The following is an 18,813-nucleotide window of genomic DNA, read 5'->3' as shown; positions in this document are numbered from 1 at the left end:
CCAACTCGCTTTATTTGTTCATGAGACCCAGAAAATATTAGATACAGGCTCCCAGGTAGATGCTATTTTTCTTGACTTCCGGAAGGCGTTCGATACAGTTCCGCACTGTCGCCTGATAAACAAAGTGAGAGCCTACGGAATATCAGACCAGCTGTGTGGCTGGATTGAAGAGTTTTTAGCAAACAGAACACAGCATGTTGTTATCAATGGAGAGACGTCTACAGACGTTAAAGTAACCTCTGGCGTGCCACAGGGGAGTGTTATGGGACCATTGCTTTTCACAATATATATAAGTGACCTAGTAGATAGTGTCGGAAGTTCCATGCGGCTTTTCGCGGATGATGCTGTAGTATACAGAGAAGTTGCAGCATTAGAAAATTGTAGCGAAATGCAGGAAGATCTGCAGCGGATAGGCACTTGGTGCAGGGAGTGGCAACTGTCCCTTAACATAGACAAATGTAATGTATTGCGAATACATAGAAAGAAGGATCCTTTATTGTATGATTATATGATAGCGGAACAAACACTGGTAGCAGTTACTTCTGTAAAATATCTGGGAGTATGCGTGCGGAACGATTTGAAGTGGAATGATCATATAAAATTAGTTGTTGGTAAGGCGGGTACCAGGTTGAGATTCATTGGGAGAGTGCTTAGAAAATGTAGTCCATCAACAAAGGAGGTGGCTTACAAAACACTCGTTCGACCTATACTTGAGTATTGCTCATCAATGTGGGATCCGTACCAGATCGGTCTGACGGAGGAGATACAGAAGATCCAAAGAAGAGCGGCGCGTTTCGTCACAGGGTTATTTGGTAACCTTGATAGCGTTACGGAGATGTTTAATAAACTCAAGTGGCAGACTCTGCAAGAGAGGCGCTCTGCATCGCGGTGTAGCTTGCTCGCCAGGTTTCGAGAGGGTGCGTTTCTGGATGAGGTATCGAATATATTGCTTCCCCCTACTTATACCTCCCGAGGAGATCACGAATGTAAAATTAGAGAGATTAGAGCGCGCACGGAGGCTTTCAGACAGTCGTTCTTCCCGCGAACCATACGCGACTGGAACAGGAAAGGGAGGTAATGACAGTGGCACGCAAAGTGCCCCCCGCCACACACCGTTGGGTGGCTTGCGGAGTATAAATGTAGATGTAGATGTAGATGTAGAACTTGTCGGTTAGGGGGATAGGTATAATACGTCGATTCTTCCCTGATCCCTGCCTCCCACCTGCTGTTGTGCATCACTGTTAATGCACAACTACCACTGTCGGATAAACAAACCTCAGAACAGAGCAGTACTGATTGCAAGCTTGAGGGCGACGTGTAAAATAGACAGTACTATTGTCAACAGCATGAACCAAATACATGGGAAATTTAGATATTTAGGAGGGATAGTCCAACGCAGTAGGCAAGAATAGGAGGAAGTAATCAATAGGAGGGTATCAAAATTAGGCAAAAACTTTTACAATGAAAGGATAATCAGTTTTGGACTTAAGCTAAGCCAGAAGTCCTCAGAGGAAAAAGTGTTTGATGCACTGGAAACTTCGGCTCTGGATGTAAAGGGGTCAGTGCACCGGTCTGGCAAACAATGCAAGGTGCTGCTGACCAGTGGTCACATTTTCCGAATGGCCGACGATCGGGAATCTAAAACCGTCCGTAATTCTGTAGCTCCAAAATGGATTACACAAACTTGTTTCCTGTAAAACAAGATCTGTGGCCGTAGTAATTTCATGCCAAGCTGAAAACTTTTCAATAGGCACAGTACGACCTAACGCTGATTTCGTTGTGATAGTCATTGAAATTAATCAAATTTAGGTGTTATGATTTTTGTGATGAGAACGTAAGGTTTGTTGGTGACCTCTCACAGCAAATTCCCAAACCAATACGGACGAAATCTGGTTTCCTAACACTGTATGATGCCATAGCTTTAGCATATTATTCATCGCGTATTAGTAGTAGGGGCAATTTGTAATTACCATATTTATTTGTTGGCTGAAGTCACGCCAAAAATAAGAAAATAAATAAAGCGATGCTATTGACCAAGTTCTGTCTTGAGATACTCCAGTGCTTCAAAAGTTTCAAGAATATTGTAAAATGCCTTACTTTAGACCAAGGTTTGCTACAGGAAACACGTACGCCGCTTTGACTTAGACGTATCCCCATTATACGACTGAGACAAAGAGGAGGATGTCAGCCACATCTTCTTGGTCCTAATGATCAGATACTGTTCTACGAGTCAAGTGCTACAACACCTGGCCAACACTGGGTACTCTTCCGGCTACTCCGACAACTGTGGCGTTATATCTAAAAGACTTTAGAATAAGACGCCTTTCATATTAATCTTCAGGTTAAGTGATGAAAAGTGGGTTGGCAAAGGGTAACTTACTTTGTGTGAACTCGTCCAAACACCTAAAAGTCAAACAACCTACAGATGTCAACCGCGTCAGGTAAACGTGAGTGCAGTAAGTGAACACCTGACGGAAAGAGGATCTTGCATAAAAATTCCTTGAGGTTTTTTTTTCTTTTTGCTAGCAGATGTGTAAAATTTTGTATGCTCCATTTGCAATAGAAACGGAAATTGTCGCCCGTAAATCTCAAGTGTTCAAATCCAATCTGGAACGATCTCACGCGAGGTAGTTACGAGTCTCCTGCGGTCAAATAAATAAAAACGTAGTACATAACAAAAGGCCTTTACTTACTTCCGTTGTTGGTCTCCTCAATAGACGCCCGGATACCTCCAGAGTTGGTGATGGCTATGGGAGCCTCCGTCCATCGCTGCGAATCGGAGCTGCTCTGCAGCACTGCCATCTGAAAGGAACAAAAACCAGTAGTCATCAAGACTGCCTGTGTCACATTGGGTCACAGCGGCATCCACTTTTCCTCTCATGGCGTATTGTACGAATTAACCACTAATTTGAGAGATCACGCTGAATGAAGTTTTAACAGATGTCTGTACCATTTGAACAAATTACAATACTGACGAAACAGGAAATGAATTTGGGACATCTTTCCTCCTTTGGTTCCCTCCTCAATCTTGTTGAACGTGCATTGTTTTTCACTTAGAGCTATAATCACAAAAAATCCGGACAGGTAGTAGGAGGGTTCGCATTCCTGGGGTTCCGTACACACTTAATTATTTGTATAGATAGTTCTTCTACAGGTTTTGATGAGTAAGTGTATGGGTGTCAAAATATGTGCAATAAATAACCTTCTCTTTTGACTGCATTGTTAGAACCTTAAATTCTTTGCAAAACCAAGGGACCGTAGATTTTCGTATTTGACATATATTTCGATTTGATACCCTACCCATTTTTAAGAAAAAGGGGTCTTAACAGGCAGACAGACGAGTGAACGACAAAATGATCCTATAATGGTTCATTTTTACTAAATAAAGTAAAGAGCACTAAAAAAAGTAATAATCCTGGAAATAAGAGACAGTTAATACAAAAGTAAAATGGTGTTGCGTTGTTATGGCAACAGCGCAAACCACTAACACTTGCAAATACTCGAACTCAGATTCGCCTACATTTTGTGTAAACAACTGATAACTGGAGACGAAAGAAACAGGTTTCCAGATGTGATATTTCAGAAAGGTGCTCAAAATAAACGGATTGATAAGAAATGAGAAGTCCTGCACAGGATCGGTGAGGAAAGGAATTTGTGGTAAACGCAAAGTAGAAGACGAAAGAGAATGATAGTATATGACGACAGAGTAACGTTGATGGTATTACAGGACGAAAATAGTAGCAGATTGGTATATAAGCAACAAGCGACTGACGACGATGGGAATGTTATTCTGAGGTGAAAATATTAGTATAGGAGAGTAAGTGGGGAATTGGTGGCGTAGTATTGAGCGAAAAGGCCGGCTTCGTCCAATTACGTCTAAGTATCACATACCGGGCCAATTAGAACAGAAGGTTTTGCTGTTGTTTATACTTTGTGGCAACAATTTTATATCCCAAACGATAATCCAAAAGCGACATAACACGTTTACGACACGTGTTATGTTTCTGTCATCACATTTTTCAGCCAAATGTTTGATTCACATCTATTTTCAGATTTTAAGGTGATTAGTCAAAACTAGTGCATTCTGGTTTCACTGTCATAAGCAACTTTGGTTGCAAAGCAAAACGCAAAGAGTAATAATAACGCATTCCAGTGCTTACCTGCTGAGAAACGTCGAGTCATGTAGACCCAAAGACTGGAAAGACGCTAAACGATAGTTAAAGTGTGAGTTAACCTGTGTGCAGGGCATGCAGACGTACAGTGCTTTTATGTCTCTAAATGCCATGTAAATATAGATTGGAAACACTGTTGTTAAGACCCATAGTGCTCAGAGCCATTTGTTTTAGTTATTTGTCTTCAAAACAATGCGGCCCAAGACGAATTCCTCTAGGGCTGTTACGCCTGTGCCAACCTTTTCATCTCAAAGTAGCACTTGGAACCTACGTGTTCAATTATCTGCAAAATATATTCCAATCTCCGTCTTTAACTACAATTTTTACCCCTGTAGCGCTGTGGAAATTGTTCCCTGATGTCTTAACAGATATCGTCCTGCCCATTCTTCTGGTCAGTGTTTTCCATATAATCCTTTCCTCGACGACTGTGCGGAGAAACTCCTCATTCCTTATCAGGCCACCTAATAGTCATTATTTTTTCTGTAGCACCACATTTCAAAGGGTTCGATTCTCTTCTGTTTCGGTTTTTCCACCCTCCATGTCTCCCTGCCATAGAATGCAGTGTTCCAAACGAACATTGTCAGATATTCCTCCCTCAAACTGAGACCTATGTTTGATACTAGATGGCGAGGAGAGCCATTTTTGTCTTTTTTGCTTTTGATGTTCTTATTGCTCCGTCCGCCATTGGTTATTTTGCTGCCTTAACTTCGTCTACTTTGTGATCCCCAATGCTCATGTTAAGTTTCTCCCTGTTCTATTTCTGCTCCTTATCATTACTTTCGTCTTTCATCGACTTACTGCCAATCAATATTGTGTACTAATTAGACTGTTCATTCCATTCAAAACATCCTGTAATTCTTCTTCACGTCCGATGGGGACAGTAATCTAATAAATGAATCTATCGTCGATATCCTTTCACAAGAAATTTTAATCCCACGCTTCTTTCTTATATTTCCGTCATTCCTTCTTCGATGAGCAGATTGGACACTAGAAGCGAAAGATTTCATCCCTTTTTAATGCGGGCACTTCGTCTTCCACTCTTATTGTCCCCTTTTGGTTCTTGTACATACTGTATTACACGTCTTTCCCTATAGCTTACCCTGTTTTGTCTCAGGATTTCGAACATCTTGTACCATTTCCGGGTCGACGAACGTTATGACCTTGTCCTGATTTTTCTTAGTGTTGTTTCCATTACCAACCACAAAGTCTCAACTGTCTCTCTGATGCTTTTGTCTTACCTACAGCCAAACAGATCGTCATCTAACAGATCCTCAGCTTTCTTTTCCATATTTCTATATGCATGAGATGTTGAGCTGATTGTGCGATTATCCTCGCACTTGTCGGCTCTTGCAAAATTCAGAATTGTGTGGATGATGTGTTTCCGAAAGTCTGGTGGTACCTCGTCAGTCTCATACATTCTAACAGCAACACGAATAGTCATTTTGTTGTCACTTCCCTCCAATGATTTTAGAAATTCCGGTGGAATATTATCTGTCGCTACTGCATTATTTGTTCTTAACTTGGTCTACTAAAGAGACTGCTTACACCACGCTTGTCCGCTCTATTCTGGAGTACTGTTGTGCGGTGTGGGATCCGCATCAGTTGGGACTGACGGATGACATAAAAAAAGTACAAAGAAGGGCAGCTCGTTTTGTATTATCGCGAAATAGGGGAGATAGCGTCACAGACATGATATGTGAATTGGAGTGGTAATCATTAAAACAAAGGCGATTTTTGTTGCGACGGGATCTTCTCATGAAATTTCAATCACCAGTTTTCTCCTCTGATTGCGAAAACATTCTGTTGGCGCCCACCTACATAGGGAGAAATGGTGATCACGATAAAATAAATCAGGGCCCGCACAGAAAAATTTAAGTGCTTGTTTTCCCGCGTGCCTTTCGAGAGTGGAACGGTAGAGAGACAGCATGAAGGTGGTTCGCTGAACCGTCCGCCAGGCACTTTATTGTGAATAGCAGAGTAATCACGTAGATGTAGATGCAGATGAATTTTTATGGATGACAATGAGCCATGTCACCTGGCTACGATCGTTCGCGGTTGGCTTGAAGAACATTCTGGATAATTCGAGCGAACTATTTGGCCACCCAGATCTCCCGACACGAATCCAATCGAACATTTAAGAGACAGAATTGAGAGGTCTGTTCTTGCACAAAATCCTGCAGCGACAACAATTTCGCAATTATGGACGGCTGTAGAGGCAACATAGCTCAATATTTCTACAAGTGACTTCCAACGACCTATTGAATCTGTGCCACGTCGACTTGCTGCACTACGCCGAACAAAAGGAAGTCCGACACAATATTAGGAGATATCCCACGATTTATGTCACCTCAGTGTATACCAGGTACCACATTGTACTTACCAACGCAACTTCCTTCTGACAACGTGCTTTAGTCGAAATGAAATCAAGTTGTGTGTGTGTGTGGGGGGGAGGGGGGAGGGGGGAGGGGGGAGGGGGGGGACGCACCTTTCCTTTTCAGTGTTGTGCTTATGTAATAAATATTGCAATATGGAGACCTCTTTTGACTCATCAGTATTTTCGTGGCACATAGCAGAAGAGAGCTCTGGAATGGACTGTAGCCATCTAAATTCACCGTGTGTTACTGATAAAATCCACAAGCTGTATTTGTGTCATCCGCCAATAGCGCTCAGAGTTTTACTTTTTATCGACACCAAGCACAAAGTGTCCACACCAATCCTTCCGACTCTGCTGCGGCCATACCTCGTCCAGCATCGCCCCAGTGATGAAGTTGCCCATGTTGCACTCCCCTTGCTTGCACGCATTGTTCGACGTGTCGAGAAGGACTTTGGTCTCCCCCACCTTGCGGGTCTCCAGTTCCTCCAGGCCTGCTTGCCATGGGGCCAGTGCTGCAAGAATCTCTGGGTCTGAAAAAGAAGGAAGGAGTTGAAGCAGCATCGGGACCACACATGCAAGTTATATATTTCTATCGGGAGTAATACATCCGTAACTTCCTTTCACGTGAACTCTGGCTGCTACAACCGGTGGAGGAGTGAACTATAGTGTACTGTAAAATATACACATCCACTACAGTGAAGCGACAAGTGAAAATTTGAGGAGGGAGGCGTGCTAGGGTAGCCCCTCCAGATGTGCCAGGGTGGCATAGTGGTTGGAGCATCTGCCTAGTGAGCAGGAGACACGGGTTCGAATCCCAGCCTTGGTACAAATTTTCATTTGTCGATTTAGTTTGCATACATAGATCATAGATATTTGAGACTTGAGAAGGTCTTTGGAACCATATAGTATCGTTTGATAGACATCTACATTGTGCGCTCGGCTAGAGTGCCTATGACTAATACGGGATAGACATCCGGACTTACTGCTTTTGAGAACTGCAGCACACGAAAGGAATGCTCTGAATCGTTCCAAAATCGGAAAATGTGTAGAGCAGTGGAGCCATAATAATTGATTAAGATTGTGGAGAGATATCGTGCACGTAGACCCAACGGCTTCCAGACTAGACGGGTCTATCACGGCACGCTCTCTCGGTGAAGAGCCGTTGAAGGAACTGGAAACGTGCACGTTAAGTGCCGGTATGCCTCATCGACGTCAGAGAGCACAATGTCAGAATCTGAGCGACTTGAAAGGAATGGAATCACTGGTATTGAGGAAACGAGTTTGTCACTGTGGCTCTATGGGACGCTCTCCTGCGACAATGACACGGGTGTGGAACCTGTGGACAGAGGAGAGTCGAATACAGCGGCGATGAGCGGGTACTGAACTACACTGTGTGATCACAGGATGGGATGCCTGCCGATTTGTCCACATGGTAGTAACCGACAGAAGAACTTTGTCCATACTGTTTTCTCGACTCTGGAGCACTGTAGCGGGTGCAGACATGTCTGCATCCAACGTTCAGAGCCATGCTGAGGGATGGGCTTGTGGTACGCATGCCGTTTTTTCATCTTCCATTGACCATAACACCACCAATGCCTCGGACTGCAGTGGGCACGTCAGAGCCGTCACTGGCAGGCTGAATGACAAAATGTCTTGTTTCCAGACGAGTCTCGCTTCAGCTTGTTCTACGGTGATGGCCACGTAAGTGGTGAAGGCAATCGGGCAGACCGAATTATTGAACCGCACAGCAGACAAATGCCAATGGTGATGGTTTGGGTCGTCATTCGCTACAACTTGCGATATTGTCTCCTAGTGATTCAGCACAACCTGAGCAGCAATCACTACACCACGGAGGTTTTAGGTGATTGGTTTGTGGGGCGTTCAACTGCGCGGTCATCAGCGCTTGTACAAAGTCCCAGTTTTTTCACAGTCCAATTTTTTTCACAGTGAATGATGAGGATGATGATGAAGTGATGAGAACAACACAAACACCCAGTCCCCTGGCGGAGGTTTTAAAAACAGAGACGCTTACCCTCCTGCAGGTAGCTCCATATGCCATATTTAAGAAGAACAATGTCCGGCCACATGTGGAGAGGAATGTGCGAACCTTCTACGAAGAACGACGGGTACCACCGCTTCTCTGGTCTGCCCGTTTGCCTGACATGTCATCCATCAAAAATGTCTGGGATATGGTCGGTCTGCAATGTCTGTTCTGGACCTCCTGTAACCGTTCTCAATGCTTTGTGGACGCGCCTGCAAATCCTATGTCAGGGTGTTCTGCAGGTACTTTTACTGAAGAATATGGCGGCTTCACGCCACACCGAATCCTCACAGCCAAAGTGCATATAAAATTCTGTAATTCATTTCACTTGCTCAGTACATTGTTAAGTCACTAACCTGTGGAATAAATTGCACAGTAATCATATGTCTCCGCACCGGTGTTCCAATTTTGTCGAGCGGTTGGTTGATGATTGATTTGGGGGAAGGGACCAAACAGCGAGGTCATCGGTTCCATCAGGATGGGGAAGGAAGTCGGCAGTGCCCTTTCATAGGAACCATTCCGGCATTTGCCTGAAGCGATTTAGGGAAATCACAGAAAACCTAAATCAGGACGGTCGGATGCGGGTTTGAGCCGTCGTCCTCCCGAATGCGAGTCCAGTGTGCTAACCACTGCGCCTCCTCGCTCGAGTGTACATGTACATTTCCCTCCTAAGAATCCTCAGGCGCGTTTTCCCTGTTTTTTCGACAGATATTCGCAGCTTTGTTTTTGCAATGTGTAACCGTAGTCGGCCAAACAAATATTGCTAGACATCTCTATTATATTTTAACCAATGTCGGTGGAAAACATCGATTTGTTTCCCATTACAAGGAAAATTGTTTTTAATGCGGAAGTTTACGTGCTTGTTCGATAGAGCGGTCCCAAATTAGTCTAGTGCGAGGTTCGTTTTATCAATATCTATTAGCGAAGAATGACTAGTAGTCCAATATCGACAGCATCTCCCTGGCCACGAAGTACCGCTGGTCAGTCGCTGCTACAGTACTGGTTATTCTTCATATTTTACTGTCCACGTCAATACAGTGCACAAAAGATCAGATCAGCAGTATTTGTTTGGAATAATTCCAGCCACACACTAGCAAAACATCTTAGAAAATGCTCCTGACGACTCTAAAGATAGACATACAGTGAGAGTTTTTCGCTCTCAGTGAATTTTTGTGGGTAATATGTGACGTGTAAACAGTGCCGAAGTCAGCTATCCGACATTATTAGTGTGTGGAGCAAGATCTCAGGTAGTAGCACTCTGAGAGTTTAGGCCTCTCGTGTAGACAGCAACCTTCATCTGACGAGAGGGGGCTCGCTGTATCTCGCAGACCAGATAAACTATACCGGATTGTCGGGAGAGTTGAGAGTATATGGAGAGTCGTGAGCGGCCATTTTTCGTCCCAGATTTGTGCCTTACCTCACAGTTTTCTACACTACCACATCTCGGTAATTTAATTTGTCGCACTCATTAAATAAAATTAACCAACAAAACTGCGTGTTTTGAGCCTATTATACGTCGTTATGAGCCCTTATGTGTGTGACCGTGGCACGTTGAGCGAAGAAATCGCCCACTTTACCTCCTAAACGAACTGTACGAGCAGTTAGCCTATTTCGAAAGTTCTAGGTCTAAACAATCCTACGCAGAACATAACATATAAATATGTCACAGACATATTATATAGAATTAACAAACAAAAATTAAAAAAAATGGTCAATGAGAGACTCGATCCCACGTTAATTTGAAAATATGAATAAAAGACTAGCACGCTACCCACGGCGCAGCATCAACACTACAATAACACGATTTTATAAGCATGTAGTAGCACTGTGGAACAGTTGGGACTACTGTCGCGATGGATACGCATTTTGGGTGAATATCAGCGATGTATCGGCAAAAATAGTAATGAAGAAAGCTACCAGGAAGTGGACACGAGACGAAACTGTGCATTTAATTGCCGGCCGAAGTGGCCGTGCGGTAAAAAGGCGCTGCAGTCTGGAACCGCAAGACCGCTGCGGTCGCAGGTTCGAATCCTGCCTCGGGCATGGATGTTTGTGATGCCCTTAGGTTAGTTAGGTTTAACTAGTTCTAAGTTCTAGGGGACTAATGACCTCAGCAGTTGAGTCCCATAGTGCTCAGAGCCATTTGAACCATTTTTTGCATTTAATTAGTACGTACACGGAAAGGTCAGAGTTCTGAGACGTACAGTTCAAGAGCGCCCTTACAATAATTTGTAGGGGTGAGATAGTCAAACCGGTGCTGGGTGGGTGGGGGGGGGGGGTTATGAACTATTATTATATTTTGGAAGGCGAAAGGCGACTTGTAAGTAGTAGTAATAAAGTTCCAGTTCCAACCCTGTTAAAACCTGCATAACATGGACTTTTAAATCATTTTTTGAAAGAAATCACCTCAGTACACTCTTTTTCTTCCTTTCCATGAGAGCAAGGGGTGGTATGCCCCGCCCCCTTCCCCAAATTGGCCCAGGGTATGGGCGCCCTTGGTACAGTTAATGGACTACAGGAACTGAGATGAAAAGCAAAGATTGGCTACAGTTTTTGACGCATCCACAGAAGAAATTTGCCAGAATATCCACAGTTCAAGGAGCGAGGCAAAGTAGTTTTATAACTCAGATTAACTAACACACAGAAACAAGTAAAGCTACGTTTGAAACGAAGTCATTTTGGAACATGTAAAGTTGGCATTGAACTTCAAGTGATACAGTTGTATTTTGTATGACATATTACTTATTGATTTTATTTTATTTTCTGTGTTGACGAACAAACCTTCAGGAATTTACGAATGGTTACTTAAGTCAATACAAGCAAAAATGTTCAAATAAATATACGTCCGGAAATGATCCGTTTGTCAGATACCTGCCCTATGTGGCTTTCGAACGTCTACGGATATCAAGATGAAACTGGTGTAAAGTTATATCATCGCACTTGTACTTTATCAGATATTAAAGAGAATAAACGTAGCTCATGCTAGAAATATTAGTGTCACAAACACGCTGTCTTTAACACTAATGGAGTTACACATAATAGTATCTAGACTGTTAATAATGCTTCCAATTATAAAGAGTATTTCTTCCATCTCCATGGCTGTCTTTCTCCAAAATTTCGATTTTATTGTCGATTTCCCATCACAAGCTGTACAATGAAATTGTTGTATACGCCAGAATCATCCCGTCGTCTAACCCGCGCTCTTATCCAACACTAGCATGGTCGTTTGCGTTTTTTCTTTGCCACTAAAAATTTTAAAAGTGCGGGTGCAGCCCGACGCCTTTCCATCGCAACCTCTTCCTTCGCGTGCAGAACTACGACAGAAAAATCTCGTGGAGACTGATCTCTCGGCTCTCACTGACATCCTGCTGTGTGTGGACGCGTCCCAAACTCTCTGAGAGCAAAAAGTCTCACATGTATCCCAGCGCTTAGGAGGGACACTAATATATATGCTGAAGCGCCAAAGAAACTGGTATAGGCATGTGTATTCAAATACAGATATATGTAGCCAGGCAGAATAAGGCGGTGCAGTCGGCAATGCCTATGCAAGACAATAAGTGTGGAGCAGTTGTCAGATCGGTTACTGCTGCTACAATGGCAGGTTATCAAGATTTAAGGGAGTTTGAAGATGGTGTTACAGTCGGCGCACTAGCGATGGAAGAGAGTATTTCCGAGGTCGCGATGAAGTGGGGATTTTCCCGTACGACCGATTCACGAGTGTACCGCGAGCAGATGCGCAAAACTATATACCTATATCTCTGTCGTCGATCTGTTGTAGAATTTTAGAGCATGTTTTTTGCTCGAGTATCATGTCGTTTTTGGAAACCCAGAATCTACTATGTAGGAATCAACATGGATTCCGGAAACAGCGATCGTGTGAGACCCAACTCGCTTTATTTGTTCATGAGACCCAGAAAATATTAGATACAGGCTCCCAGGTAGATGCTATTTTTCTTGACTTCCGGAAGGCGTTCGATACAGTTCCGCACTGTCGCCTGATCAACAAAGTAAGAGCCTACGGAATATCAGACCAGCTGTGTGGCTGGATTGAAGAGTTTTTAGCAAACAGAACACAGCATGTTGTTATCAATGGAGAGACGTCTACAGACGTTAAAGTAACCTCTGGCGTGCCACAGGGGAGTGTTATGGGACCATTGCTTTTCACAATATATATAAATGACCTAGTCCCATGCGGTTTTTCGCGGATGATGCAGCATTAGAAAATTGTAGCGAAATGCAGGAAGATCTGCAGCATTAGAAAATTGTAGCGAAATGCAGGAAGATCTGCAGCGGATAGGCACTTGGTGCAGGGAGTGGCAACTGACCGTTAACATAGACAAATGTAATGTATTGCGAATACATAGAAAGAAAGATCCTTTATTGTATGATTATATGATAGCGGAACAAACACTGGTAGCAGTTACTTCTGTAAAATATCTGGGAGTATGCGTGCGGAACGATTTGAAGTGGAATGATCATATAAAATTAATTGTTGGTAAGGCGGGTTCCAGGTTGAGATTCATTGGGAGAGTCCTTAGAAAATGTAGTCCATCAACAAAGGAGGTGGCTTACAAAACGCTCGTTCGGCCTATACTTGAGTATTGCTCATCAATGTGGGATCCGTACCAGATCGGGTTGACAGAGGAGATAGAGAAGATCCAAAGAAGAGCGGCGCGTTTCGTCACAGGGTTATTTGGTAACCGTGATAGCGTTACGGAGATGTGTAACAAACTCAAGTGGCAGACTCTGCAAGAGAGGCGCTCTGCATCGCGGTGTAGCTTGCTGTCCAGGTTTCGAGAGGATGCGTTTCTGGATTAGGTATCGAATATATTGCTTCCCCCTACTTTACCTCCTGAGGAGATCACGGATGTAAAATCAGAGAGATTCGAGCGCGCACGGAGGCTTTCCGGCAGTCGTTCTTCCCGCGAGCAATACGCGACTGGAACAGGAAAGGGAGGTAATGACAGTGGCAGGTAAAGTGCCCTCCTCCACACACCGTTGGGTGGCTTGCGGAGTATAAATGTAGATGTAGATGTAGATATCAGGAGTCCGCTAAAACATCAAATCTTCGACATCTCTGCGGCCGGAAAAAGATCCTACACGAACGGGACCAACGACGACTGAAGAGAATCGTTCAACGCGACAGTAGTGCAACCCTTCCGCAAATTGCTGCAGATTTCAGTGCTGGGCCATTAACAGGTGTCAGCATGCGAACCGTTCGACGAAACATCATCGATATGGGCTTTCGCAACCGAAGGCCCACTCGTGTACCCTTGATGACTACACGATACAAGGCTTTACGCCTCGCCTAGGACCGTCGACACCGACATTAACCTGTCGATGACTGGAAACATGCTGCCTGGTCGGATGAGTCTCGTTTCAAATTGTATTGAGCAGATGGACTTGTACAGGTATGGAGACAACCACATGAATCCATGGACCCTGCATGTCAGCTGGGGACTGTTCAAGCTGGTGGAGGCTCTGTAATGGCGTGTGTCGTCTGCAGTAGGCCCGATATGGGACCCCTGATACGTCTAGATACGACAGGTGACACGGTCGGCTGATCACCTGTATCCATTCATGTCCATTGTGCATTCCGAGGGAATTAGGAAATTCCAGCAGGGCAATGCGACACCCCACACGTCCAGCATTGCTACAGATTGGCTCCAGGAACTCATTTCTGAGTTTAAACACTTCCACTGGCCACAAGACTTATGGAAAAATGTCTGCGGTTGCCTACGGAAACATGATTGTATCCAGGCGTATACATCTTCGTCCGAAGCAAACCGACGCTCCAAAATTACGGTAATCGCGTGGGGAGGCATGTGTAAAGACTCCCAGCGCAACTTCTGCAAGCGTAGTCGAAACAATAGGCACGCCAGCACAGGAAAAGTCACACTAAACTTTTCCTCTGACTGCAAGGGCCCGTTGATCATTTACTTCCTGGAACACTGCGCCACAATTAAGGCACAGCGATACGTGGACACTTTGTAAAAACTAACGTCCGCTACCAAGTCTAAATCCTCGGGAACGTCGACGTTCGGTATCATGCTGTTGCGGAATAATGCCCGGCCACTTGTTGCTAAGATTGTTACTTCGCACCACTATTAAAGAGTTTCTGTCTTGGCGCATTAGCGTACTGAGCGTGGGAAACATCACAATCTCATCTGAATCGACATCTCACCAACCCAAATATGTTCATTGTGTTCTTTCTATAACCGAGCCAGTTATTTGATGGTGGCAGTGGAACTATAGCCCAGTATTCCTCTAATACTGGTGCTTTAAGTCCGCCTGCTTAGCTGGGTGGTAACGCTCTCGCCTCCCATGCAAGCGGGCCCGGGTTCGATTTCCGGCCGGGTTGGAGATTTTTTCAGCTCGGAGACTGGGTGTTGTGTAGTCCTCATCATCATTTCATCCTCATCATCCAGTGTGGCGTTGACTGAAATAAGACTTGCTCTTGGCGGCCAAATTTCCCCGGATGGGGCCTCCCGGCTAACGATGCCATACGCTCATTTCACCGGTGCTTTAAATCTGCCCAAGAGGGTTTCGCGACAACCTCGCCTTTCTTCCAAAGATTCCCATTAAAGTTCTGAGATTGTATCTGTTACACTTTCGTATGGAGAATACCGACATTTTACGATGGTAGTGGCGCGCATCTTTCTGAATTCCGATGGACAACGGTTCAAACCGCGTCCGACCATCCGATTTCCCTAAATGGCTCCACGCAGTTGCTGTGATGGATCCTTTGAAACGCCACGGCCGGATTCATGCCCATCACTGAAATATTCCGAGCTTGTGATCCGTGTCTAACGACCTTGGTGTCGACGGAACGTTGAACCCTAATCTTCCTTCATTCCTTTCTCCTTTCTGAATTCGTTCGATGTCTGTTGCCACGCCTACTTCATAAGAAATCCTAACTCTTGGACAATAGAACTGAAGCATTAGTGGCATATATACAATTTTCTTTGCAAGTTTCCCAGAAATATTCCAGCAAATCTAAGCCTTCTGTTCACCTTCCCTATTACGTAGTTTACATGTTCGTTCGTATTCATATAGTTTGTTAGTATAACTTCTAAATATGTAAGCGATGTGTCCTGCTCCAGACAATCACCACTCATCATGTAATCGGGTCTTGTTTGTTACGAGCATTATTTTCGAGTACCTTGGCTCAAAACTCCATATTCCTAGATTTATGCAAAGTGTTTGACACAATGCCAGACTCTCACTTATAAGAGTGTCTTGAAGACTTTTTAACACATTCTTATTATGTTGCTTTCAGTGTGTTTGTCTGTTCCGTACAAAATTTACTATTGATTTTAAACTAACTTCCTGATCGGTTAGAGCCTTTACACATTCAACATAGCTCAGGGCTGGATAACAATACAACATTAACTCTCTTTTGTATCTGCTGTGTGGCGGACGTTACTTTGTTTTTCTTTTTGTCTGGTATGTGCAAATTTTGCAACTTATTTCAGATTAACTTCGCGATGAAATACAGACTTTCAGCATGGCGTCGAAGTGAATGAAAAATCAGTATTAACCCTTTCGTGGTTAATGGAATACATGCATCCCATTAAAGTACTATGCAGTTCTATATCTCGTGTCTGTCTAGTGCTAGCCCCGAGATGCTTTCGGAACTTGGAGAAAAATGTTGTGGACCACGGGTGCATATATAGGAGGCTGTGAGCGACCAAATGGGTCGGCGATATTTGTAGGTGGCACAGTGCATCTGTTTACGAAAATCAGGTTAAATCTCCTCCTTCTACATCCCAACGATGTCGAAGTAACTAAATGTGTTTTCTTATGCCTCACATTGCTTTTGAAACATTACTACGCACGTAATGGGACGTGTACGCCCCACAGAACTTCATGGGATGTAGAAAACATTGGTATATTGTATTTCAAAGCCATCTTCAAACGTTATGCTGAAAATTTGTGAGCGATATTTCATGTTTTTCATTGTCAGGAGAATAAATGTGTTTTAGTATTGATTTCTTACACTTTTTTCCATAATTTCCATCCCGATAAACCATAGGTTCACATGAAAACATGGATCCATTAAGGTTCGTGGGACACATGTGTCCCACTTCACCTATTTTCAAAATCGGTCAGCTCAAAATTTTTTCGGTAGTGAAAGTGTATAACTTATCACAAAGGAAGACAGTTTTTGACGTTTAATTTTACAAACATACCTAAAACAAATTTTAACCATGAAAGGGTTAGCTCGCTTGTCAAGTGTGTGGCGGAGGGTGCTTTTGTACCACTGCTACTCCTGCCTTTTCCTGTTGCAGTTAGAATGTTTCGCAGTAAAAACGACTGCTGGTAAACCTCAAAGTGCGCTCGAATTTCTCTACTTTTTACCTTCACAATCTTTTTGCGAGATATAAGTAGAAGGGAACGAAGTACATTGGCTGATCCAGGATGGAGAGAAACTAAAATAAACCTGAAATTTACCACATGTCTCTACTGTCAATTCATCTAAAAATGTTAAAGTATTTGAAAAAATTCACACACACAAGAATAAAAAGCAAAAAATAATTATTTAAATTAATTTTCTTATATAATACGTTTTTAAAACAGATTAAAAAGTATAAAATAATTTTTCTTACCCCTATACTGATTGCTTACCGCATATAGGTAGTCCTGAAAATTTGTGCTCGTGAATTGATAACGGCTATGACAATATGTGAAATGGTACAACTAGGCTAGACAAGGTCGGTTGTAGGGAAGATCGACTCTGGTTCACAGAGAGAATTCTAGCAAAGCGTAGCTCATCTATAAACGAAACCAAGAATAGGACACTTGTCGACCCATTCTTGAGTACTACTCGAGTGTTTGGGATCTCAACCTGTCATATTGAAAGAAGACATCGAAATAATTCAGAGGCGTGCTCCTACGTTTGTTTCCGGCAGGTTCGATCTACAAGCGAGTGAAACAAAAATGCTGCGTGGAACCAAATAGGAATTCCTGGAGGAAAAAAGACGCTATTGAGAAAGTTCACAGAATCGGCATTTTCTACCCCGACTGCAGAACGATTTTACTGACACCAACGAAGATTTCGCATAAGGACCGCGAAGATAAGAGTAAGTGGATGACTAGTAGTAGAACAAGGTACCCTCCGCTACGCATCGTGTGATGGCGTGCGGAGTATGTATGTAGATATAGACTTGCAAATGGGCATACAGTTTTCCCTTGGCAGTGTAGTCCAGGAATAATTATCCAGACAAGACTGTTGTACTAAATCTTCTTTCTGTCACTTCTCTTTTGCAGCCATGCAAGACCGTAAGCTCATTGCTAAACTAGCCAAGATGGAGATCTGGTCCTGTGATAACGAAGTCCCGTTATTTCGACAGAAATACCACTGCCACCGAAGAGCATGCTGTCTTACGCCTAGCGTACGGACTGCTAAATAAGAATGTCTTCACTCGTTTCTTAGCAGTTATGAGACAAGCGCAGCATCATTATTTCCTTGCAGTCACGGTTCTAGACCAGCATAAGACTTGCCGTCTTCAGCTGGCTAGCGCACTTGTCAGTCCGACCAGCGTGCGCTCACTGCGCTCTCTCTTGGCAATATTCGGAACCTGATAGGCTGCAGCCCGTGACAGGTGGTGCTGGCAGCGCTACCTATTGCGATAAAACCGAACTGCGTAGCCATGTTGCTGGCCGTGGGCGAAGCAGTATATGGCAATTCATTAACTAGCGGAGAAATGCTGTCGGAACACTAAAAATACTGATATGTTCCTGTTTATTTAAAACAATCTGACTGAAAAGTGTCTCATTCTACCTTCCCCAAAACCTCGAAAAATTATCTCAAAAATTTTGGCAAGTGAATATAACGCGCTTTTTTAAACGTGCAGCTCACCTCAAAATCCCACAAGCTCCCCTAACTGTAACTCAAGTCACACCATAGTCGATCGCAGTACGTAACTCATATAGGTCCACTCCTTTCTTACTCTCTCATTCAGCCCAACTCATTACCATTATCTCTTTGTGTCCCTCTGCTATTGTTTCTTTGTCACAACCACAGTCCCCTTCCTTCCGTCCTACTACAATGGCCTACTCTCACTTTCGCTGCCTCTATCTTGCTCTTTCTTACTGCTAATATCTCATTTCTTCCTTCTTACTGCTGCTTCTCTTCTCACTGTCGCTGTCTCTCTCTTGCTGTCTCTTGCTGATAATATCCCATTCCTTTCTTCCTACTGATGCTGTCTTTTCCTACTGCCGCT

General features: G+C 43.7%; 1 protein-coding gene across 1 annotated transcript in view; it reads right to left on the bottom strand.

Annotated features, from left to right (window-relative positions):
• LOC124776922 (apyrase-like) overlaps positions 1 to 18,813 on the bottom strand; it is a 163,079-nt gene that overhangs the window by 25,781 nt on the left and 118,485 nt on the right. The window contains exons 5-6 of the mRNA XM_047252136.1: positions 6,913 to 7,076; positions 2,694 to 2,802 (exon numbers count right to left, since the gene is read on the bottom strand). Coding sequence (XP_047108092.1) covers positions 2,694 to 2,802; positions 6,913 to 7,076 — 273 coding nt within the window. The remainder of the gene's footprint in view (positions 1 to 2,693; positions 2,803 to 6,912; positions 7,077 to 18,813) is intronic.

This window comes from Schistocerca piceifrons, chromosome 2, assembly GCF_021461385.2.
Source record: "Schistocerca piceifrons isolate TAMUIC-IGC-003096 chromosome 2, iqSchPice1.1, whole genome shotgun sequence".
In the NCBI taxonomy this organism is placed as follows: domain Eukaryota; kingdom Metazoa; phylum Arthropoda; class Insecta; order Orthoptera; family Acrididae; genus Schistocerca; species Schistocerca piceifrons.
This window is presented reverse-complemented; position numbering and strand designations above follow the sequence as displayed.